Genomic DNA, 24,781 nt, shown 5'->3' on the forward strand with positions numbered 1-24,781 from the left:
TATGCATCTTTTCTTCTTCTCGTACTTCCCTCCCTCGAGACGTTATTAGGTGGCTCTTTATATGTCTTGATCGCTCCTTTTCTAACAAACTCATCTCTAGCACGTCTCCTTCGATACACTAAGCTTCTGTGCTTCTCCTCGCACTCCGAGTCCGTCCGGTCGCATTCTCCACCTTCCCGAAGCTTCGTTCACGTGACTACATACTTTTTGCGAAACATTCGAAATCGATATGCCGCATGCTTCCATCGACAAAACACCTCTGCATTCTTCTGTTACCAGCCCAACTCCTATATTTGCTGTCCTGCCCAAATGTCCTACCAATATCACATCCCCAAGCTGGACTCGGCACTCGGCACTACGACTGCACTCAATCTATGACTTATTCCTCCGCCATTCGGACCACACATGCCTCAACACGCTTCCAATCGGAACACGCTGACCACGCGTCACTTACGCCCACGCTAATCGCGCTCCCCAAAGCACCAGGCGTTCACCCCCGAGACATGTCAGCAAACGCTAACAGCAAGGATAAATGAACGCGCAGCACCGAGAGACACGAGAACCATGGAAATAGTGGAGGGCACAGAAGTGCAGGAGGACGACGATTGCTTTGAAGACCAAACATCCAGGAGATGGCGCCGTTGCCATACAGAGTGACAGGAGAGTATGCGCGATTGGGGGATGGGACGGTAAGTCAATCGACCGGGTGACCATGCCATTTGAATCGAGCTAACTTATAACGCAGAGTGCGGTTATACTCAACCAAAACAATAAAGTTGCTGGGAACCCTTACCTGTGTTGTCAGTGGAGATCAGGTCGTCCTATGAGCTAGGCGGAGGTGAGGTCGTTGGAGGACTTCAAATGTCATGGAACGAGCCACTGGATCATGGAAATGAGTCATTTGGTGAGTGATTCACTTCTCATTCATGCACATACACTAACGTCTCGTAGATATATCCTTCCCTCTCGTGTTCACAGTCCACCCTTCTCTTAAGCTGAAGGCCGCCATTGTACATGCTTGCGACGATCAGGAAGATACACCTTCGGACGTGGGTGGCGCTGGTATCTATCCCGTTAGCTTTGACTGACGCACAATTTGCCACATACGCGACGAGCAAGACAGTCTCTCACCTGAACAACGCTGTAGAGCATTTTCAGCTGGTTCTGGACCAGTGTCCGGTCAGCCATCCAGACTATGCAGCGGCTCTCACCAATCTTGCGTGGGCCTGTCTTATATGCTACATCCGAAATGATCTTCAAGACATTGATGCCGCCACCTTCCCTCTTCTGCGATGCCCTTGCATTGTATCTGCAGCGTCATCCTGATTATCCCTTATGACAGTCCACAGCAAGATAAAGTGTTGAACGGCATGGTGTGTTTTGAAGCGACACTCCTGCATCACTCTCGTTGACCTTTATCATCTATAGAATATCTTGCTGAAAGGGGCCCTAGGAACGGGCAGAAAGACAGTCTGTGGCCCGTGGTGTTGTTGGCCGAGCAGCAGGCACTACTCAGGCCATTCTCAGTCAGTGCGTACCCAGGGCAAAAGTACGTATGCACTGCGGCGGGTACCTCAGACTGACTGGTGAGATTCAGTACTCATCGCACTCAGCCTGACCAATCCAATCACCATGCATTTTACTAAGAACACTGGCACTCTATCCCATGTCTCACTCGTCATACCGGCGCCATCTAATTCATTTATATCTAGCCGCACTTGACTTGATACACCGCCTAATACGAGACACGGCATGAGGGCCTCGGCCCTCAGGGAAGTCGGTCAGGATTTAGTACTGCTCGCACACGCACACACTCAGGCTGGTAGTGGCAGATCGTGCTCGTCGCGCTTAGTGTGGACACATTAACCGAGCGATGCGGAGATTACACGACTACTTGGCCCGACGATCATGGAACGTCACAAGTTGTGTCATTCAGGCCTCAACATCCCGACACGATGACGAAGCATCATCGATGCATCTACTGTTTTGCAGAAATGAAGAGGAGGAAAGATTCTTGAGAATTAAAGATCGCGAGCCACTGCTACTTTCAACTGCATCTATAGCCCATCCTCGAAAGACCCATCACAGGCGGCGCCGTCGCGGTCTCACACATTACGCGATTTATATAACCCAATTACTCAAGGGTTAACGACCAAACAAACAATCGCTTCGTTAACACTTTGCTCAACGCATGCAAGAAACTTGGTATCATCAGCGTTTCTATCTTCTATGTATCTCAAACTAACCTTGTCTATCTTAGGAATGAGTAAATGGGATGTTGAATTTTATTTCTAGCTACTGATCGTTGTCTGGCAGATGTATCCCCACCTGCGGCGAGCCAATCTTGTGCTGGCGCATCGTCCGTGGTAAACGTAAGTGCTACATCATGTCATCCACTAACACGTGCTTATGTTAAGCAGGACATGAGATCGCTCAAAAATGCCGTCAGCAGCAGGATAGGTAAAGATCCGGAGATGGTATTGGCCATCCTGCCGACAAGCTCGACGGACATTTATCACGCTATCAAGTCGTTCGGTGATGTTATTGCTGGTGTATGTGTTCTTACATGAGTGGTTCGAATGATGCTTACATCTTGCCTAGTTCCCAACACAGTGTGTCGTAAGTCATGTCGCGTTGTTTGCGACCTCCGTTACAATCCTCTCCATCTAGCGAGAGAACAAGATCGAGAGAGCAAATGATCAGTATTGTGCGAATCTAGGCATGAAGTGCGTCAAATTTTGATCTCTGTCTCGATGTGCACCCTTGACTTGTTTGGTAGGATCAACGCCAAACTTGGAGGCGTCAATTCATTATCAAGGTCAGGTGCGTTGGAGAAGCTCATGAGCGCTCCGTTCATGATTATGGGTATGTACCGTCCCTGTTTGGCCTTGGAGACTCATCGAAGGCTGGTTCATCCTGCACCAGGTGCCGATGTAGGGCATCCCGCACCTGGCATGATCAACCAGCCCTCTGTGGCATCTCTCGTCTACTCATTTGATCGGTATGCTGCACGGTACGGATCGATGATGTCGGTTCAACACCCCCGCCAAGAAAAGATTGACGAATTACGCAAATTAGTATATGTAAGTTCATTCCGTCTGTTATATGTACACGTGGTTCAACTATCACAAGCGTGCGATCTTCGAGTTTGGCGAGCGTAACAGGGCCGCACCCATACGCATCATTTTCTTCCGAGATGGCCTTTCCGAAGGAGAATACGCGCTCACGGGACAAGAGGAGATTGAGGATATCACAGGTGAGTTAGTTCAGCGACGGCCATTCCTTGTTTTCACCCCGTCTACTAGGGGCGATTGATGACATCTGGCGGGACAAAGGCATAAAGTGCGCGAAACCTGAACTGACTTTCATCGTCGTAGGTAAACGGTAAGTCTGCGATCTATTCTATGCATCCGCTTTTGTCGCTCATCCGCTATGTTTCCTCAAGACACTATGTCCGATTCTTCCCAAGGAACAGGTATGCCGCTCGGTTGTTACCATCGTTTCTAGTCAATTTATGAATGCATAGGAACGATGGGGACAAGTCTGGTAACTGTCCCGCAGGATTTGTTGCCGATCAGGGAGTGGGAAATCCAGCAGTGCGCGACTTTTACTTACAATCGCACGGCGGTCTCCTCGGAAGTACGTTTATTACAGTTACTCAACCTTTTTTCGACCGCTGATTACTTGTACAGCTAGCAGGCCGAGTCATTACATCACACCAAGGGACGACGTGTATAAGCACAACACAGACGAGTAAGTCCGCAGCCTAACATTTGTCATAATACCCCCTCACCTTTCTTTAGCCTGCAGGAGCTCGCATTTACTTTGTGCCATTCTTACGCGCGTGCAACGCGTTCCGTCTCGATTCCGGCTCCCGTTTATTGTGACTTATATCTATTTATCTACAGTGCATGCGTCTGACATGTTCTTTTTCTCGCCCAAAGACGCCGATGCAAGTATCCCATCTCATCCTGTCACGCCCAGCATCCACAACTAACTATAACCATTCAACAGATCGTCTGCGCGCGTGGCGCGTTCCATGTCAACCCCGCCATGGGTTTCGACGCTGCTACTATCTCTAGCCATGACGACGCTTTTGACCTTGAACGCCGGAGGAAAAACTTTAAAGACAAACACGCTAATTTGGCCAAGAAGATGCATTTCATGTGAAAGGATGTAGAAGTATACTTGCGCACGTAACGCCCTTTAATAAATGACTCAGTTAGATGTAGGATATACATAGCTATCTGACCCAACTGCATCACTAACTTTTCCTTGTTGCAGCCATCAGAATCCCTGATCTCGATCTGGCAGCGCGTCGCCGACGTTGGCTACAACTCTTCGGCCGAGATGACCTGGCGGAAATTATCTCTAGCGGCAAGGATGTATCCATCCCTACCACGAGGGACACTGTGACGCTGACCTCCCTTCGGAAGATCGAGAAGATATCTTGGTATGAACTCGATGGCAATGTCATGTCTGATACTGGATCAACTGACGCAGTGCTAATGATACTCATAGGAATGGACATTGAGATTGTCATGAATTTTGCACGAATCTTGGCTGGGTAAGTTGGTTGATATAAGCTGTTCCTGCAAACTAATCAACGCCACACAGTGAACAAGAGTCAACCTTTTGCGCTCCGTGAGATGCACGCACCCGACTCGGCGCACGAGGAACCAAGTTCTCGAGAACACGATGAAGGCGTGCCTGTTTGAAATATCTGCTTGCTGTCTTGTACTTCTTCCTATCTTGAGTCTTATCCAGCTCACTTGTACGTAGTATGGACTCTCATGTAGCCATCCTTGGTGCAAACTGTGCCGGAAAATCGACCCTCCTCAATCTCATCACAGGTGTCCCACAACCCTGTCAAGGCACTTGGGATGGACTCCATGTCGACTACCGCCACTAACGCCCGACAGGATACAAAAGACTCACAAGGGTTTACCAGCTGACATCGTGAACGCGCTCGAGGCGATCGTCTCACTGAAGACGCACATTGCAGACGCACATGACGCACTCCTAGCATCTAAGATCTCACAAGCTAACACAGCTAACAAACACGGAGGAAAGGAACTTACGTTCGAAATTGGCAACCTCGTCTATCTTTCAACAGCGCACAGACGGAGAGAATACCTCAACGGCGACAACAAAAGGGTCGCGAAATTCATGCCTCGGTTCGACGGTCCCTATACAATCATATCGACGAACCCTGAGTCATCGACGTATACACTAGATTTGCCTGAACATACTAACGTGTATCCGACTTTCCATGCTTCAGAACTCAAGAAACATGTACCCAACGACGCAACACTGTACCCCTCAAGAGAGCTCCAACACCGGGACCTATCGTGACCATGGCCGGCACACAAGAATGGGAAATCGAGAGGGTTCTGGACAGAAGAAAACAAGGACGCGGCCACCAATATCTTGTCCGGTGGCGCAGATGTGGACCGGAGAACGACGTGTGGGTCGCTAGACAAGACCTCGAAGATACAGACGCACTACAAGACTACAACACAAGACTTCATACAGAACACCACACGGATGTCAGTGAAGAAAATAAAGAGTCTGAAGAAGAACAAACACACCTTCACGCGCAAACGACTGATAGAGAAACGGTAGATGATGAAAGCCATATGGACGCCATGGAAGATTTTTCGGAGAATGGGAGGTGTAAGCTGGACGCTTACCATCTGCTTACAAAATCACGAATCACATGCAACGTTCCCTTTATATCACGACGTTTGATGCTTAGATTCGACAGACTCGGGTCTCCTATTTACTATCACCTGCTCACCTGTATAACGATCTAAGAATTCATGGCTTCGTCCTGTCAACCTTGTTCGACTTGTTTCAGTGTTACTCGCCACTCTCCTGGCAAGTTTCCAGTTCGCTGTCCAAAACAGCACCTAAGGCTCTCTTAAGTTAGTGAGTGATTGCTTGTTGCTATGTCGTTCTCTCTTGCATGTGTCTTGTCCACTTCAGGTCTCGACTGCCCAATTCCACGCTCAACCTGCAACGTGACCAAACCAGTAATCGTGATCCTATTCGCTCCTCACTGTGGACAACAATATGTGAGCATCGTCGTTTGAAATTTTGCGTACTGTGATTCTAAATATCATTACAGTGTATTTGGTCAAAGAGCCTTGCACTGCTACTCGAGCTTCCTGGACGAAATAAGGAAAAATGCGGTCATTGGTAAGGGCAGCGACTTTTTGAGGGCATGCGCGAGGCATGAGATGTCTGAGGAGGTCCCGGTGACAAGACTTGCGCCATGTGACGACATGTCCCTCTACTCCAATGGTCAAAGCGACATCGACCAGCCACTCCTGAGGGTTCAAATTATCGACATCGACATGCTCGAACATATCTTCGAAAGCCATCTGTCGCTCCCAATCTTTCTCGCCATCGTGTATAGTACCCCCCTTCGTTCCCCTCAGCTCGTGGACAAAATACGCGTCCCTGAAAGCAGGCTCCTGCTCCTGAAGTTTGGCTAGCAATACTGTGGCAACTTCTTCCAATCTATTCCAAGGGACGTCTAGGGTGTTGAACGCGAGCCCCCCGGCGCGAGTCTTCGCCTGCATGTATGCGGCAGCATATGATGTTGGCGCCCGATCAGCAAATTCCGGCAGAACTTCTGCTAATGTGGGGCGGAGGCAACGGTCGTAGACGAGGGCCAAGTTCTCTTGAGACACCATAGCTGCACCGTCTGCACTGTAGAGCCGAGGAAAGAATATTCGCACGACATGTCTTTGTTGGACTTTGCCCAACGGCACGTTAGGAATTTTGTGCATGGGAACGAGAATCTTATCGCCCTGGTACCGTGATCATCAGAATACGCCACTAGCGACTAACATTGACTAGTCTCACCTGATCATTGTATGCATGACTCTGAGCATGATTATCTTTCGTCAGCACCTCCTTGAAAGGAGGAATGGGCCAGATCGCCAAAGCACTTGTATAGGGTAACGTGCAAGATACCCCAATGGCAGAGTCAAGGTCCCGACTGATGCGAGTCTGAGGAAGAGGAGGGAGGCCCTGCAGGCAATTCAAAGTGACATGACAGTCGTCGGGCTCGTCAGTTGCCTGCTGCCCAGCCCTACCTGCCAATACGAAGCGAATAAAGTCTACCTCTGAAGGACGATCTTTAATCTGCTTAAAAAGGTGCTGGGAATGGCCAACAAATTCCTCCATTGTTAGCTGGGCAAGATCGTTGACCTCGTCCGGGTACTGCATCGTAAGGAGCGTCCAATGTAACTTTGGAAAAGGAGCAGAACGGATGCGGTCTGTGGCGCAAGTTGCAACGAGAACTTGAACTTACAGTGCGAGTGCAATTAGTTTATAACCCCGGCGACATCTCGCTTCAGCACCAGGACAATATTTCCTAATCCCATGTGCGCCATGGAGCAGGGAGAGATTGCGCTCATTTACGTTTTCGTTTTGAGGCTGTCCCTCGCGTACAATCAGCCTGATGGGCACTTTGATTTATCTGGACGTCAAAGTGTATGTAATATATTTTGTATTTTGTATTTACACAACACATTGATAGGCTGCTACTGCACGTGCTACGGTGCAGATCTAGATGTCTTGAAGCAGGTCCGATTTTCGGTGTTCTAAACACAACTGGCATGAGAAGGAGTGCGCTGGACCATCCTGCCGCCAGTGCAGCTGACTCCACGATAAAAAAGCTACTTACTACAATTACTATACCCTACGTAGCGGTCTGTTCGTGAGACTGCCCATTCTGTGAGTCACTTTTTGGCGTGGAAACGTGATGCGTTAATGATGGTTTTGGTCGCGCAATGCAAGTAATGTACGGTACTTGAGTCATGAAGATATTCGCGAAAAAGCGACTCACGAATAGACCGTTACTAACTCAGGGATAGTACGGGTTTATATGTAATTCGGATGGACCGTCATGTCCGTGAGTCACACTTTTAAAATTCTTCGCGTCGCTGTGTTACCAATAACCATGCTTCCACGCCAAAAAGCATGACTCACGAAACAAGTCATAAGGGATTCAGATTGTGTGAAGTTCAAATGCCGGAGCAGAGTTAGTCTACAGTCGAGCGTGTAGCATTTTACGCTAAGATCTCAGGGTGATGAGGCAAGCGGAGTTCCCTAACAGCTTCAGCTCGAGGGACTCGGACGCGTTTGACTCCGAAATAAATCCACACACTAGCGAGTTCACCAATGAGAGAGCGTCCCGAGCAGCTTAATTACTCAAGTACTTATGACTCAGGAAATCTTGCAAGAGTCTGCCCGTTTGCATCGGTGCCCGCTCGGTTTGCACATCTTCGACCGGCATCACGAAACCGACAAGCCTGCAAGTTGTAGCATCATTCGGATCATCACCAGCTTGTTAGCCACTTGCTACTACTACAGATCTCAAGTTTTTTGCGCCCGACGTAATTTCGTGAGTCACGCTTTTTCATCAAGAATGGACCGTAACCGAGATACGGTAATCCGCCTTTTCCCGCAGGCTAGCGTTCATCAATATGACGATCGATAGTATCCGTCGGCACTGGTTGGGCTTGTGGCGAGGGAAATGATCATAAGGCAAGTCTATCAAGTTTCGGAATTTTCGTTCTAGTGCATGCCGAATAACAGCCTCGTAGGATGGTAGAATCAGAGAGTTTACTGATACGGTCCCCCAAAGATCTAGTCACGTCTACCCCCAAAATGCCCGGTCATTCACCCTCTTGACGGATGGTATAGTCCTGTCCTGCTTCAGCAGCAAGATGACGAACTTATTCATACCCCAAGAACCGGTTTCAGCAAGATGTCGATGATAAGCCAGTGCAAGCAACATGACGTAAGCTAGAGACAAAACACTATTACATAATGGTTGATCTGAATACGATTCAATCGTCATCTTAATCAACCACTTATAACTGCTATAAAAGGAACAATTACGGTAAGAAAATAGATTATCGTTCAAACGTACCCATCTATATCTAAATGTCAGACCAAAAACATGTCTCGCGTTCTGAATATACCTCACGTCGGCATCAACGTGGACAATATCGTAAGTTTATCGCACGTGAATCTCATCTACCACAATACACCCATTTTCACAGACACAACTCGAATACCTCGCGTCAAAGGTCACGGTGGTAATGTGTTCAGTAATACTGCGTCACACACGCAGTTCCTGATTTACGAACTCGAGGCCCCTAACCCCCCAACACCGTCCCTGATAACGCGGTTGATGCGCAACAGTGCACGCGCTTGCACTCGCCTGATCCAACGCCTAAGATCGGCATCGCGCAGGGTAAGTCCTTGGTTCATGTAGAACATTCTAAACTAAATAGCGTGCAGGGATGAATCTTATACAAGCTGATACTTGCCGATCACAGTCCATAACCCCAATCATACCCTCACCATGCCAACCACCCTACCACTTATGAATCATCTTGGTCATCTACAATTACACAGTACTAGTTCATACATACATGACTGACCCGCATATTTACACGAGGGAGCTTGCGATGAGCGATGAAGAAGCATCTGCAATGCGCAGGGTAAGCTATCATGTTATTGAAAAAACTCTAAACTGACAGAGTGCGCAGGGATGCATCTTAGACGAGCTTCTGCCAATACCAACACCAATCCCATCTCTGATCATACCATCACAAATTAAGCCAATAATGTATACAAGACTATTGGCATCAGGATGTACCCAGTGAATACACGCTACAATTGTAACGATGCTGCATAAAACTTACTACCTCACAGTTCCAAGCATTTTATGCTTCACGGACGTCTGCATCGATCTCGAAACATGTCAAAAGCTAGTGCGTCTGGCAAAGCAATCACCTTCCGGACACCTTCGATATATCTCACTCGTGACACTTGTAACGCGATACAGTGATGGAAGAAGTACCATTTTGACAAGATGATCTATGTTGTCGCAAAGCAGCGGACCTGCACCTGGGACAGTTTTCCACGAAGGCTTGGTACTTGCCACGAGCACCTACAAGGGGACGGCAGTCTCCTTGAATCAGATTCGTGGCATCGCTGAGGTCGTCAGGCTGTCAGAAATTTTTACTTCAAGGTCATACCAAGTGAGTAAACGTCATAACAACAAGACGGATACTAGGTTGATACTACAGCGGACACGGAAGTGATGAATATGGACAACAGGGAAGTTCAGCCCTCCGCTTCAGAGTCCGTCATGTGGGCTGATTAAACACTAGTAGGCTGACTCGTTCGTCCTCGCGCCAAGGGTTGATGGCGATCATTGGACCTCCTGTTTTTCTCCCGGAGAAGCACTTTCCATGCTCAGGTGGTCTTCGCGCCAGTTCCCCGCATACGATCGCCAACATCTATGGCGTTCGTGCAACTTATCAAATTCCTTCTTGAGCGCAGGTCTGGTCGAGACCAGACCTGCCTCTTCTACAGTACTAGCAAGAATAATGTAACTATTGTAGTAGTGGCCAAGAGGAACTAAATGGCCTGACGTCACCTCCGATGCACGAATATTCGTAGTGAAGCCGCTGAAGCAGCGGGAGTGATACCTGACGTGAAAGTCCAGCCAGCGGGCCAGATTTCCTAATCACAAGATTTTGCAGGCGAGGACAAGCTTCAAGCATCCCTGATAACTCATCAGACGTTGGCCCGACTTCTTTGGCCATATCAGTCGTTGATAGATCGACAAATCAGGAAGACAAATGCCCAAATACAAGGATATCGCGGACAGAAAACAGGATGAATACATCATAAAAGACGACACTTTCGAGACTTCGTACAACGTCCGTTTGGAAGAACCGTAATTACCGTTACACTCTCCCCTTTATTCTGCTTTATGCCCTTCGTCTACCAGGATCATGGCGCCTGAGTGACCCAAATCTATGCGACTCCTGGATTACATCCATTTTAGGACAGGGAAATTCACTGCGGCCGCATTCGAGTCAGACCTGGACCATAGCTAGAAATCAACAACACAAGTAAGAGGCACGCCACAATGCAAAGAGTAATAATGCATGTGATGATTAGGGGCGCAGATGGACTAAAGTCCCTAATGACACCTGAAAGAAATCCTAAGATGGACCCGATCACGCTAACCAGTCGATGAGCAATGCAAAGTGATTATAACCAGGTTACTTACCTCAGTACGCAAAAAAAAGTTGGTATGCTTGTAATGATGATGAGCACCATTCTCTTCTTACGAAGGTAGTATGCCTAGTTTGTAATGTCAGGGTCGGGCTGCAGATATGTGAAGTGAACCGAACCGCGAAATCTAGAGATCCCATTCTCTCGCCGAAGTGTTGCACCATATTTCCTGCAAAAATGCACCCGACACCTAAAATCAAGGAACAGGAGCACAATGTCTGTGCCATTGCTGATGTTCCTAAACCTGGAATAGCGAGGATGGCGACGTCCAGGGCCATCGAGACACCTGCCTGCATAACAGACTTCAAGCATCCCTGATAACTCATCAGACGTTGGCCCGACTTCTCCACTTTGAGTGGAGAGTTCCAGCGACTGGATATAGTGACTGACAATGTGACCGATTGTGAGTTGCTCCAAGGGTGCAATGAAGGAAATTTGTTTAGTTCAAGTGAACGCCGCATAGAATTATACGCAAGACGAAGGGTAAGACTTACGAAAGTCCACATTTGCGGGAGATGCTTGAACGGAGAAATATGAGATGTCAAACGTACTGAATTTGTTTTGCGAAAATGACGGAAACCGAGATTGAAGAAGAGTTCACGTTTCTGAGAAATGCTTCGACGAAAAATCAAGATGAATATACGAGGTATCGGATGTAGTGATTGCGTTTTGTGGGGGACATACTCTACAAAAATGTATACCGTGAACGGAAACCGAACCAGCTAGCTAGCGTTTGCCAGGCACCCGGTTTGGACGACGAGGGCGACGGACAGCTAAGGGAGGATCAGGAAGCGGCAAGGGGACAGATGTCGCACGAACAGGCACAGATCGAGACACTGTAAGCGACGCGGCGACGGTTGTAACCAGCTGTGATGTGAGTGGTGCAGGAGAAGGCGACAGAGCTATCGTTGGCTCCAGCGTGGATGGAAGTGCAGGAGGAGGTGTTTGGGCAAGTTGCTGACTGATCGAGCTTAACTCCCGTGTTAGAACATCACAAATGTTGTCGTGAGAGATGGCCGTCAACTGAGTACTTGCGAATGAAATCGCCTGACGCCACTCATCGAGGAGGGGGCGGCAGGGTGTGAAGTACGAGGTGACTAGCGGGGGATCAGTGAGACCATGGATGAATTCACGCTTCCACATGCTGCTGGTCGCGAGACTATCAAAGGTCAAACTCTCATAGTCGATCCCCCACCTCCGAACGGGGTCCCGATGCAAATTCTCCTCGTCAAGTCGGGGGGCCAGTGCACCCTTGGGTCCTAAATACACAACAGTGAATTCAAGTAGGATATAGAAGAGCGACTCGAGATCGTCGCAGGGCGTGTGTCGGACCGAATGACCATCTCCCATTAGGCGAAGAACGCGGAAGGATATGTATGGTATGGTTCCCTGTAAACTATGAGATCAACATAAGCAGAAAAAAAAACACGACGCACAGTACCACGTGGACTCTCGTCAGCTTTTCCATCAGCATCGAGAAACTTTGCATGGTCAAAGTCTATGAAGTAGCCTTTTCCTTCGTAAATGATAATATTATTAGGGCTGAGGTCTCCATGAAGGACACGTCGGCCAACCATGGCTTTGTGGGCTACAATTCATGGTGATTAAAGAGGACTTCGTGTTTGCGAACAAAACTCACCAACCACGAGGTCACGAAAAACCCCGATAAGCTCAAGTATGTCGTTGAATTGCGTCAGTGGAAGCCCACAGGGTGTCAAGAGAATACGGCGATGAATTTTTTTCTTGAATACGAATGTCGGGCAATGACTGCGAATGTGCGATGTGGAGTCGGGCTGCCCATCATAAAGTACATCCCAATATTTGACGAGTTGAACCACATTTTGGATGCCGTCGACCGCTTTCAGAAAGTCTATTTCGACATCCTTGACGTCCTCGTTGACCCAACAATCCTTCAGCGCGTACTCCCGACCAAACTTGTCTCGAACGCGATAACAGACGGTTCCGCGCTTGAAAAATCCGCGGCTTTTCCATAGAATCTCCATGATCCAATACACGTTCTGGTCGTTATCGTAAACCCAGCCTATCGCCCCGGGAAGCATGGTATCGAAGCCGTCCGGCAAATTGGTGTGACTTGGGACGGTGCTACAAGAGTTGCAGATGTGAATTGTTGGATCAAAGCCAAGGGAGGAACGATTTGCCAAAGTAGTGGTATTTAAGACGTCGACAAAACGTACGGGGAATCTATCAATCTGGAGTGGTTCTGATATCACCAAGCCAGAGCGATCTATATAATGGGCACGAAGTTTGAATTTGGAGATACTGAAAAGCAGGACAAAACGACGCCATGGTTGCTCCCGCATCATCAGATAACCCTTGGTAACGATGCCCAAGAACAAAGGAATTTTGCGATCGCTGGAAAGATCAGATTGGGTGATCTCGATTCCTGTGAGGACGTCCTTCCAGGACTTTTCGGAGGAGTCTAACTTTCGGAGCTTGTAGTCCAGGAGGACAAGACCAGACTTCCACGAATCGGTGGCGTCCGGAAAAGGACTGATAGCGAACTCTGAGGACCAGTACCGGAGATCTGGTAGTTCTCTGAAAGGTAGAGGGTGAAAGGGTCGCGAGTGACCACTATTGCGCTTTTGAATTTGCTCCTTGAGCATCTCGCGCATATAATAGTATATCGCCCGGAAAAGACGCTCCCAATTCTTTTCTTCCGGCTCCTCTGCAGACTTCAAGTTTGCTCTTTTCCTTCCAGCTTTGACGAAAACATGCTTTTCCAAGCTGCCTTTCGTCTCTGGCATGAAATCCTCTTCCACGTCGGTATCTATCTGCGACTCGATTTGAGTCTGCAACGGGGCACGCCGAACTGGCATCTTACGTTTCCTCTGACTCGGAAAGGGATCCTTCACGTTGAGCCTCCATTGTTTATCGAAAACGGGAGCCCCATATATTTGAGTGTTGCCCCCCGGTACTTTCTTGATGTGAGCGATTTTTTTGATTTCCGATTTTCCAAGATTGGATTGCGGGATGAGGATTTGAAGGATGGAGGTCGCAAGCTGGAGGTCCTCCTCCCACAGAACCCGGGGGTCTTTGTCTTGCAGGCCCAACTCGCTCTTCATGAGCATGTCCATTTCGTCCTTAGTGCGACGTACGGGATGAATAGTAACGGTGCTGATAGGCCAGAAGATACTTAGATGGCGAAAGATGCTAACATGGGAGGGATGTGTTCCACTGTTTGTTGCCCGTTATTGACAAGACCAAGAGGTGGGGGAAATGACATCCACCGGGCGTAACTTCGGACCCCCATGACAGCGTTACAGTCACCGTAATCATTTAGCCATATATAGTGTTGCTGTCGAGGTGAGGTGACACCTGAGACGCAGCCAAATATGACTCTATAACATATCCTACTCAAATTCGGGGACAAATTATTAATATTTACAAGGCTATCTTCGCATTTAGGATCTAAGAACAGAGTCGCAAAATGTTCACCATTAGTTGTAATTTAAAATTCATGATCAAATGATGGATATGACTGGATGAAAAATATTTAATATGTGGGCGCAAGCTGATGTATTGTTAGATTCTTGGCCAGATAAAGGACATGTTACGTCTATGACTCACACTCATATTCAATAGTAAATCTTAAAAATGTTGCATAATCAAATATGTACAGTACACATCCTAATAATGCATAAATAAATAAAATACAAACAAATCACTAGAAAATCATTCTTGGGCGCAAAAAATTGTACATTAACAGCAATATATGGACCAAGCTCATTTCTATGAATGGATGACTTGGTGCGTCTCGAAAAGATTGGATCCTGATTTGTTATAATTTTTTATGCATTATGCATTATTAGGATGTGTACTGTACTATATTTTAACTCTGGTCTACATTTGACAAGAGAATAAATAATGACTATGTTAGGCGAGAAGCGTTAAGAAATATGCTGAGCATGCACACGAATATGTTGGGGTGCCTTATTTTGGCCGCAATTTTGGGACTGCGCTTAGATCATACCAGTGCACCGCTAGGGGGGCACTCAGTACCGTATTTCCCGGTTTGCTTAGACAGCGGAGCACTTATTGCAATTTAAATTATTGCATACATGAATTTATTTTTAATGTACTACGAATGTACTCAGTAAATAGTGAAGCAATTATAATAATAGTTGGAGAAAAGAAACAGACCGCTAACAAGGTTTCACTCCCTTTAGTAGTGAATGAAACCCAGTTTGATCTCCGATGGTATTATCCGTATAACCGGTCCGCAAGTGGCTGAGTGGCTGCCGGCAATGCCCGGGCTGAGGTTCATTCACTATATAAGCCTCTCAAGTCTGTTTCCTAAACTCTTTTCTTTCCCTCCATGTTACAAAGTCCAGTAGTACATAGTTAACGTAGTGGTACATCCAATGTAATAATGCATCATTGTATGACGTCCAATCCTCCTGGCATTGTGTCAGGATACACTTCCCCGAAATCTAGTACCTGTGATTTTACGCTCAGTGTATTCTGGAGTGACTGCAGTCCCTTTGCAACACAATTCATGATGCATCATGCTATTGTGGGAGGTATGATATATTCGTCTGTCGTCTGAATCTACTGATGTATCAGATGCACAGTTCACTATTAGGTCATTGTTCTGCCTTACTATTGCTGGCTCGCCCTCCTTGGACTTAGTGTGATGTGCGGTCTTTGGGCACGGCACCATGTTGTCAACATCGGCCCCCAGCATGGCGGCTCGGAGTGCTATGTTTATGTGCTCATGTAGCTCTTCGGTGTGTAGGTCATTTGCTTTAAAATGACGTAGCAAGTACTTATCCGCAGTTTTCTGCAGGCCACGGACAAGTCTCTCCCTTTTAGCAGAGTGATTCTCCCCGCTCTGAATGTGCGCCTGGCTTCCAGACGGGACAACAGCGAGGGGTCCGGTCTGACACTCACGTAAGTTGTGGATCCATCACTGGCAGTCGTGCTAACCTCGTCATCCGCCATAATGGTGTCCAGACATCCATATGTCCCACTAAAAGTGATGGGTTGGTCGAGCTCCATAGCTGAACCCATTCGTGTCTCCTGATATCTTTCAGTTAGCACGATGTATAGGTAATTGTTCGGCTCAACATTGTCACGACGCTCAAGCTCAAAGTCATAAGATCTCAAGGATAATTCGATGCCCAATTCAAGGTCTTCGATATCACGCGCCGCCAATGGCCTGATGGCGCGTGGTGATGCTCTGGCATATGGTTTGAACCGTGTGTTAAAGGTGTCATCGTTGTGAGAGGGTGATTTGAATCCCATGCTGTAGCAACTGACCCAACTTCGTTACTTGGAATTTCATTGTGCATTCTTGTAGTTTTGTAGATCATGCTCCTTCACCACAGCTTAATTGTATTCATTGTACTTATTGTCATTGAGCTTTACGCAATTGTTTTCAATCTCGCCATATTTCAAATACATGGTGATGCCTTGGCTGTCTCCATGGCAAGTCCAAACAATTGTTTCGACCTGTTGTTGAACATTAGATTAATGGTGTATTCGAATATACTTATATGCCGATAATCACTCTGACAATAATCAGATCCCTCGACTATGGAGGTATGTATCGAATTCTATCAGGGTGCTATGCTCGTTGACACCACCTAGTTTGCCAACAATTTCACGCTGAATCGTCACACTAAGGCGGTCAATGTATTGGCTGTCAGCAAGCATGGATCATTGCTCCTTACTGGAGGTAACTCGTTATTTTCATTACTATACTTGTGCTGAAATTGTGTACAGGTAATGATGGATGTGTTGTTGTTTGGAGTCTCACATCGGGTGAAATGATCCAGGAAATACATTCACCAGCGGCAGGATATATTAGTGCCATTATCTGGGCGGACATCGATGATCGCGGAGAAACTATGTTCGCATTTGGAGCATCCAATGGCAACATCCAAATGTATGAATATGATGTAAGTGCATAATATGCTTATTGAGTTTGGCTCACACTCATGGTCATTACGCTAGGCACTTTTTGAATTCCGGAGTGCTACCATTGGCCATTTGGGTGCGATTGAGTCTCTTGCATGGGATCCCAATTATTGCAGACTTGCGAGTGCTGGCGACGGTCACCCGCAAGTTTGGAACCTCAGACCAGACAGTGCGTAGCCATTGTAGCGTTGTGTGTCTACTAATACATTTTATCTATAAGAGACATTCACACCAATGGTCTCTCAGCCCGAGAAGCAGGTATATGTTGCGTGCACCATCCACTTTTATGACAAGGGTGCTTCATTATTGGTGTCATACCTGGAAAGTGGTGATGTGTTAGTCGACGTTCCTCAGATTCTGATTGTTGCATCTGATGCGTTCTCAGATTTTGTTATTCGATAGAGCCTTGGGATCTCAAATGGCACAAAAAGTCTCAAGCAGAATGTACATCAGCTTTGATTTAACACTGTTAGACTTTTTATTAACTGGCGCATTTCAGCGGCAATGCTGCTCTTGATGGCAATTACTTGCTCGTGAGCAACCTCAAAGACGGGGTTGACAAATATGCCATTCCCAACCTCACACATGTGCAGTCCTTCAACCATGTGATTTTGCGCAATATTCCTTTGCAAATCTCTGTTGCTCGACAGTCGGGCTTACTGTTCGTGGGCGGTGATGATGGGTTTGCTCAAATTTTTGATTACACCACAGGTGCATACCGTGGACAGTTGGATCATGGTAGTCGTGGCGATTGCATCACACCTGTAGTGGTAAGTGACATGTTGCCCAGCGGCTGATGACATAAGACTAACATTAGTTAGTCTCACGAAGGACACTCAAAGTGTCTTGTTATCACTGGCACCTGCCTTAATGGGCATAGTAGCATGAAAGTATGGGGGGAGAGTGATGTGGTAAGCGAGCTCTGTTCAGTGTTGGTGATTTCTGATTCGGATTAGATGCCAGAGGAGCATGTAACATCTCTTTCATCCCCATCCCCATCAACCGCAGTTCAACTAGTTCGGTTTGCTATAATCTGCGTGCTTGTGAATGCCCTTATGCATGCTCTGCAATCAGGCGCCTTTTCGACACTTTATGTGTTACTTTGACATGCCCGCATCCCATTTGTTGAATACTAGGGGTTGGTTGCATCAAAAAAACTGGTTCCCTCCGCGATTTGGTGCCAACCCTTTCAATGCTTAGTACTACAGCTGTTTTTCCATGTAACTACCTACTTGTACCGCCTAAAGTCTTGTACTTCGATGTTTCAAGTTTGCTTAGTCACACAATACCACTACCATATTTGGTCGATTGTGGACCGGGCAGTGGGTCTTCCCAAATTGGGATTCACTACAAATAGACGCGATGCTTGTATCATGGTTTCCTTTCCTACTTTCATCATCTGAGCGCCTATACTAGATTAAACAGTAGTCTCTGTGCAGGTGTCTTGTGCTGGATTTTGTGGTGCCTGCTAACATCTACTTTGTAGAGTTTCGTCATCCATTTAGCTCTCGAGCACCTCAATGTGCAAAGGTCTTGAAAAGCTCAGTTGACTCCCAAATTGAAAGTAGTTTTTTCGGAGGTGAATACTATTGCTTCTTGTCTCGAGTTGCTTTACTTACTTCACCAGGCGAAGAGCCGCTGAAGGTGAGGAATCTTGACTGTGGGTGAAAACACTTAAAGAAGGGGGCTCTACAGCAAGACCTGGATATGAGAATACAACTCGACCCAAAGGATAGCTACTGAGAGAAGTTCCTTGCGAATAAGGTGGAGGGAAACTCTGTCAACTAGATGGGCGCTGGTAGGCGCGAGAAGATAATGTGCACGAAGGCGCGCGAGATGTGAGGGGCGCGCGCGTATGCGGAAGCGCACTTATGAGTGATAAGGGATGTGGTTTCAAGTATAGTAGAGGTGCGAGCTGTAGCAGATGGAGAAGTATAATCTGATTTCAAGTACTAAGGTGCACTATACAACTTGCAGTATACTGAGATAAATGGGGGGAAAAAGTAGTACCCGAAGTAAAAAGAACTTCCCTCTATTTAAGAAGGGAGATAGCGCTATGCGGCGCTTCCGAGCGTGGTACCGAACCAAGTAACCATATCAACTCTAAATATAATCTAAAGTCTAAGATAGACTTTCTGTATGTAAGCGCGGGGATCGGACCGAGTGCACATCAATTCAGTGAAAGAGATAAGAATAACACACCAGTAAATCAGTGAGGACATAGGACGGACGGGTAGGCGCGAGAAGACCTAAGGGGAGGCGCATGGACGCGCGCGGAAGCGCACGAGTGCATATAAGGCATGCGAATGAGGTGCGTACGTAGGGTGCGCGTGCGGGAGCGCGTATGACTGATCCTTCGGATAAGAGCTGGAATATGTAAGGAATATGTGGTTCATAGGGCCGTATATCCGGCATTGAGAGGCGCGAGTCTCTACACTGCCATCCTGTCCTCAACGACTATAAAGATGATTGGGTAGTGTCGGATTTCTTGTGGGTCTATCTTAAAAATAGTAGTACTCGCGTGAATTAGCTACCAGAGAATGTAATAAAATATCTGTTGATGGCAAACCAAATCTCCCTTTCTGTTGAACTTTCGAATAATCTTGCGCCTATGGGAAACAGAGTGCACTTCTTGCATTAGTCGTTCAATGGCAGGACCGAAAACATGTTGGAGTATAGCATTCAACGCAGTAAGAAGTATGGAACAACAAGACGAAGGAAAAGGACAACACACTGAAAACACCAGGGAAATCATTAAAGTTTGAGGGTAGGGATGTATAAGTGGAACACTTTCGAAGAAAGGGAGGTAGCGGATCAAAACAAGTGGCACTAAGTTCAAATGTTCAATCACAGACTCGTCCGATTTTTTTTAATGCATGATATCAAGTATTGTTTGTAGTAATGTAATCACAGCAGATAATGGTCACGTATGTCAATCAACGAAACAAAATTGATTTGTGATACAGAGGACATAAGCGGATATTCGAAAAGTATGGGTAGGCTTCTACATGAAATTACCGAGCCACTGAGCCGAGCCAAGCACCCATATGGCTAGATTTCCTTGAACCTACGTTTCTTGCTGGATGTTGAGAGTTCCGGCCATGAATAACATTGTGACTTCGTGAAGCAGTGCCATTGTACGTGGTACTTCACGTAGGAAGCAATATCTTGTGATACAGGAAGATCCTGAGGCCAGCCGTCCAATCCAAGGTGAAAATCATAAACTGCCAGTATCTTGTCGTGCGACTTCAAGATCTCCATGTGCTCTTTCATCTTGTGAACAGGATTTGTCTTCATGATGTTTGTGAGGAGAGTCATTTCATTGGCGTCTGGATTTAGACGTTCCATCCACTTGGTCATCTGATCATAGACATCCTGCTGCTCCTGAGTGACAAGAGTATACCGAAGCGCAAAGAGCTCTGCAAGAGCGACAATAAGCCTGTCTAGCGGTTTGCGATTGACAAATACATCTTTCGAAAAATGCATTCTTGAGGTGAGAAAACCTGATTTGGTAGATGATCCAACTCCCTCCAATTCATCAACTTCGAAGACATCCTTCACGAGCAATGTTCGAGCGGGGACGGTTAAGTGAGTCATTGTGTACATCAAGGCAATCCATAGAATGACATAGAGACTGGACTCTATGTCATCCTCAACATCATGTTTGGCGTCTTTATGTTGGATGAGGTGAGCCGACATGAATTGCCATGTTCCCTTAGTGACAGAAAATTTAGTACAACTAACCAACTTAGGCACGGAATGAACGAACCGTACGATTTACTTGTTGAGCACCTTGAATGGTGATTAATTTTGAGAGGTCCCAGTCAATAAGGATGCCCTTGCCCTTGTAGATGACGATGTTGCCAGCACTAAGGTCTCGATGCAACACACCCGCTTTATGATATGCTTCCTTATGGGCTGTAGCAATATGAATATAATAATGCCTTTGGAGAAGATGGAAACAAAATATGTACCGATTAATGTGTCATGAACGATTGAGACAAGCTGATGAGAGCTTGTGAACTTATGAGACTCTTTGCCCACAATATTCAGAACCAAGCAATAATGGACATGTGGAGTGATCGTGGTGTGTGAACACGCCCAGGAGCATGCGCCAACCTGTGAGTCTGCGGAGCTTGTTGGGGAAGAGAGGGTACATCGTGACACGCAATGCACGACACAACATTGGAAACCTTGTGTTTTGCTAATAATTTGTATGTCTCGCCTTCTGGTAAGATGTCGGGGTTGGCAACCCGCCAAGAGTCTTTGAACATAACAACATTTTTGTTGTTAATGTTATACGCAGGACACGTGCATGTACACCGGCCTATAGGAGTTCGACCAACAGGTTGAGGTGCAGGAAAAATCAAAGTAATCGGGTCAGAGTTATCGACAGCAGGCACAGTCACTTTCAACATGCGCCAGGAAGCAGGAAGGTCCAACTTCAATCTTGCAAGGCTAGCTTCTTCTACACTAGCGAGCGTCACTGAAGTGTCGACACCACGGACTGCAGGTGATGCCTGTGCGTAATGATGGAAAAATTCTGCTAAATGTGGTTCTTTATTGTAATAAATAGCGGAAGAAACGGTAACTCCCTCCCTGTCCCATCTTAAGATGTAAGCTTGTTCACAGACGATCAGGACAGAGAATGCGTGAGTCCGATATTGTGCGCCAAGTTGAGCTGCAGCATAGCTCGTTATTTGTCCCAGCGTGTCCATGGCCTTGTCGGTCTCAGATATAAAGCGCGATGAGCCATGTGCCGGTGTGTAGAACAGATTGTGATGTGGTTCACACTTGAATTCAACGACCACTTCTGTGGTGGATATATCACAGGAGGATTGTCTGTCGTGGGGTATCCCATCGGCATAAACACAGATGTCCGGTTTGATTTGAAAGGAAAATGCTTTGCAGTTTATCTTGTCTGCATTGCTGTGGGTGTCAATAAACGATAGACCGGGAGCAAAAGATTCCATAGTGTTGATCTGCACTCGTAGTCAGGCTGATAACAATCTTCTCATGGTTGAAGCACTTACAAATGGATTATAAGCTTCGGTCTCCAGGGCAGCAGAAACCGTGCTGGCGAAGGCGCCCTCTGAGAAGGATGTTAAAGGTTGATAATCTGGGATCATTGTAGGCGACAGGAATTCTTCGAGAAATTCTTCGGCTGGCATCGGACCAACGAGATATCCTCTTATCTCATTGCCCATAGTGTTGAGAGTGGTATTTCGGCAGCGTGTATTGGTCGTGAAGGGTTGCATCGTAGCGCAAGTACATTTGATGGGAGTGTCGTTTGGTGGTGCCAGTATCTGTGGCAGCAGCTCGGGCGTCTTCTGTTCTGCAGGGGGGGTGCCGTTGGCCTCGTCAGACACTTGTACAGTGGGCATAGGGAACATGATAGTTCAATGAATGGATATTATTGTACAAATGCAGGGTATGACGAAATGGGTATATGTAGATGATGCAATGATTAATGCGAGAAAAAAAAACCACTAACAACATCTAGAGGCTTATATAGTGAATGGAACTCAGCCGGACATTGCCGTAATCTACTCTCCAGTATTCAACCACTATTAATAGTAGATTCATTTTCAGTGATATAAATACAACAGAGACCAAAATGACATACATTGTAGTTTATGGTTGTTTCTGAGAACGATAGTGCTCCAATGCTGGGATAATCAATGACTTGCGAGTCTCCAGGAGAGCGTGGGCACTACTCAAATTAGCTTTATACCAGTGGTCGTTATACCAGTTGTGTGGAAGCCGTTGAATCGCAATGGAATTTTGAGCTGCACGTTTCTGCTCCAAGATACGCAGAAGGGATGAGTTTTCAATCGGAATGGTCATATTTTCTTCATGGGTTGCTGGAGCATATGTTTCCACAGCATGTAGTAACTGAGTGATGTTGGGATTGAGCCATGGAAGGCCTACTCGCCGTACTACCTTTGGTATCGCCCCGATTGGTGTGTCCGTTTCATCCCCGCTAACTCCATCAACGTCTAAGTGATTGATAATGCGCCCGATTGTGTCCCAAGTGTCAGGGTTACGGTGTCGATTTTGTGACACTATTTTTCTACGTCTCTCAAGAGTCTAAAAGGGCATTCAGATGATACAAGGATAGAACACTGTCCACCTACCCCATGTTTTCGGGTATTGCACCTATCTAAGCATTGTCTTTGTTCATTGCGTCCTAACAATGCACGAGACACAGAATTCATCTCCTCCAAATTGGAATATTTGCCAATCTGCATACGTTGCCGACACTCAAATTGAGTTCGGCATAGCTTGTCGATACACAATGAGTGCAAATTGTCAAGACTCATGGCCTCTGTATGGAAAAGAACTTGCACATAGGTGCTGTTCTTGATCTTTAATTGAAAGTCTACAACTAGGATGTTGATTACTTCTGTATTCCATGAAAACTTCTTCAATGAGTCGCTCCAGTCGATGGAGAGGTCGTCTAGGGTGGGACAACAGTCGTGATTGTGGTTGAAGGGTTGAATGGTTTCGATTGGAGGAGATTGAGGTAGCGAGCCATTTTTACCCTTGAGTACCCTTTTCTCTCGTAGATAGCTGCGGAATGCAACCTACAATAATTAGTTGCCATGATTAAATAGGAATGTTAGCATACATACATGCAAATGATTCTTTGAGCCTCTCTTGCTGGGGCGCTTCCACCGGGGATGAGGTGCCAAACCATCATCGCTGTCACTTGCTTGGGTATCTGATGAAGAATCCTCCTTACGAGTGTGAGGCTGGTGGCGAATGGAGATGTTTCTCATATCGTCTGATAGATGTTCGACCATAGAAGGAATCATAGCGTCAATAGCATCCTTCAAAGCCGGCGTCAACATGTTGTGAGACAGTTTGAGAAAGCGCTGTGTGACAAGCTGGTCAAGATGAGTTTCAATGGTGGAGGGCATTATAAAAGGTCTCTCTAGTGAAGGAGTTTGGAGTGGGAGATCTGTGGATTTGGAATTAACGATGGGACTCATGTCCATCGTGAGGGCGAGACTGGTGGCTCAAGGCTGGATTGAAAGCATGTCATGGTCAATTTCCATTTGGAGAGGAAGGTCATAGTCCATCAAAACATCATGTTCCCCACCACTAGATGGAGGCATGGACAACAACCGCTGACACCCAGCGCCTGTGATGAAATGTTAGCGTGAAACGTAGCTGGACATGCACTGAATTGACACTGACCAGCATATAGAGTACTGGCACGACCTGACATATCGGGACTTCTTGAACAACTGCTGGCTCTGCGGTATGGCGCTTCATCTGCCCGATTCAACACTCGACGACTCCTACAATCTACACTCGATCCACCATAAGGAGTATCTGGCCGACTAACTGGTGCCTGACTCACAGCCACAACAGAAGTAAGGGATGGAGAGTGAGACCGTGGAGTGCAAGACTGTGACACTGGATGCATGGATTGAGGCTCTGTGTTGATATGCACAGAGGGGTGAGTTGTGGGTAATGCATTCACCGCACAAGGTGTATCGATAGGCATGGAAGGGTGGGTCATAAGTATTGCATTCATGGCACGAGGACAGAATGGGACGTAAGGCAAGTACATTGGTGTGGCATGATGTTTGCCAATGTGTTCTCGATGTTCTGGCAAGAGGGGACCTTGAGCCGATGACGAGCCGCGTGTCGTGAAACTGCAAGGGAAAAATGTTAGAAGAACGAGAAGCATGACCGAAATGAGAGTTCTCAC

General features: G+C 46.8%; 9 protein-coding genes across 9 annotated transcripts; 4 read left to right on the top strand and 5 right to left on the bottom strand.

Annotated features, from left to right (window-relative positions):
• The first annotated feature begins 2,138 nt into the window (after window positions 1–2,138).
• Window positions 2,139–3,225, top strand: HD556DRAFT_233046 (Piwi domain-containing protein). The gene is made up of 10 exons (XM_041309966.1): window positions 2,139–2,205; window positions 2,261–2,266; window positions 2,317–2,372; window positions 2,421–2,552; window positions 2,602–2,619; window positions 2,671–2,726; window positions 2,780–2,865; window positions 2,926–3,001; window positions 3,052–3,083; window positions 3,133–3,225. The coding sequence occupies exons 2-9, from the start codon at window positions 2,263–2,265 to the stop codon at window positions 3,059–3,061; spliced, it is 438 nt and encodes a 145-aa protein (XP_041151926.1). The 5' UTR covers window positions 2,139–2,205; window positions 2,261–2,262; the 3' UTR covers window positions 3,062–3,083; window positions 3,133–3,225.
• On the top strand, window positions 3,106–4,170 carry HD556DRAFT_1251308 (ribonuclease H-like domain-containing protein; the record flags this gene model as incomplete). Its single annotated transcript, XM_041299004.1, has 7 exons — window positions 3,106–3,256; window positions 3,306–3,384; window positions 3,446–3,475; window positions 3,527–3,639; window positions 3,693–3,753; window positions 3,804–3,915; window positions 4,015–4,170. 7 exons carry the CDS (start codon window positions 3,106–3,108, stop codon window positions 4,168–4,170), a joined length of 702 nt encoding a protein of 233 aa, XP_041151927.1.
• Window positions 4,171–4,875: 705 nt separating this feature from the next.
• Window positions 4,876–5,166, top strand: HD556DRAFT_1196846 (uncharacterized protein; the record flags this gene model as incomplete). Its single annotated transcript, XM_041296293.1, has 1 exon — window positions 4,876–5,166. A coding segment is annotated over one exon (291 nt), but the record flags the coding sequence as incomplete, so codon positions are not given.
• Window positions 5,167–6,275: 1,109 nt separating this feature from the next.
• HD556DRAFT_1219172 (uncharacterized protein) lies at window positions 6,276–7,239 on the bottom strand (the record flags this gene model as incomplete). The annotated part of the gene is made up of 2 exons (XM_041296760.1): window positions 6,276–6,818; window positions 6,859–7,239. Coding segments are annotated over 2 exons (924 nt in total), but the record flags the coding sequence as incomplete, so codon positions are not given.
• A 4,605-nt stretch (window positions 7,240–11,844) lies between these two features.
• On the bottom strand, window positions 11,845–14,213 carry HD556DRAFT_1451777 (uncharacterized protein; the record flags this gene model as incomplete). Its single annotated transcript, XM_041308029.1, has 3 exons — window positions 11,845–12,507; window positions 12,555–12,706; window positions 12,758–14,213. 3 exons carry the CDS (start codon window positions 14,211–14,213, stop codon window positions 11,845–11,847), a joined length of 2,271 nt encoding a protein of 756 aa, XP_041151930.1.
• A 1,429-nt stretch (window positions 14,214–15,642) lies between these two features.
• On the bottom strand, window positions 15,643–16,383 carry HD556DRAFT_1451778 (uncharacterized protein; the record flags this gene model as incomplete). Its single annotated transcript, XM_041308030.1, has 3 exons — window positions 15,643–15,687; window positions 15,740–16,018; window positions 16,066–16,383. The coding sequence occupies 3 exons, from the start codon at window positions 16,381–16,383 to the stop codon at window positions 15,643–15,645; spliced, it is 642 nt and encodes a 213-aa protein (XP_041151931.1).
• A 291-nt stretch (window positions 16,384–16,674) lies between these two features.
• HD556DRAFT_1451779 (WD40-repeat-containing domain protein) lies at window positions 16,675–18,164 on the top strand (the record flags this gene model as incomplete). Its single annotated transcript, XM_041308031.1, has 9 exons — window positions 16,675–16,680; window positions 16,729–16,816; window positions 16,864–17,039; window positions 17,095–17,227; window positions 17,279–17,393; window positions 17,461–17,502; window positions 17,558–17,828; window positions 17,880–17,969; window positions 18,015–18,164. 9 exons carry the CDS (start codon window positions 16,675–16,677, stop codon window positions 18,162–18,164), a joined length of 1,071 nt encoding a protein of 356 aa, XP_041151932.1.
• Window positions 18,165–20,109: 1,945 nt separating this feature from the next.
• Window positions 20,110–22,451, bottom strand: HD556DRAFT_1451780 (uncharacterized protein; the record flags this gene model as incomplete). Its single annotated transcript, XM_041308032.1, has 5 exons — window positions 20,110–20,772; window positions 20,828–20,976; window positions 21,033–21,073; window positions 21,130–22,040; window positions 22,092–22,451. The coding sequence occupies 5 exons, from the start codon at window positions 22,449–22,451 to the stop codon at window positions 20,110–20,112; spliced, it is 2,124 nt and encodes a 707-aa protein (XP_041151933.1).
• A 241-nt stretch (window positions 22,452–22,692) lies between these two features.
• HD556DRAFT_1315079 (uncharacterized protein) lies at window positions 22,693–23,912 on the bottom strand (the record flags this gene model as incomplete). Its single annotated transcript, XM_041301072.1, has 3 exons — window positions 22,693–23,148; window positions 23,196–23,645; window positions 23,694–23,912. 3 exons carry the CDS (start codon window positions 23,910–23,912, stop codon window positions 22,693–22,695), a joined length of 1,125 nt encoding a protein of 374 aa, XP_041151934.1.
• Window positions 23,913–24,781: the final 869 nt, after the last annotated feature.

The sequence above is a fragment of the Suillus plorans genome, assembly GCF_016647745.1.
Source record: "Suillus plorans strain S12 chromosome Unknown HD556scaffold_146, whole genome shotgun sequence".
Lineage (NCBI taxonomy): Eukaryota > Fungi > Basidiomycota > Agaricomycetes > Boletales > Suillaceae > Suillus > Suillus plorans.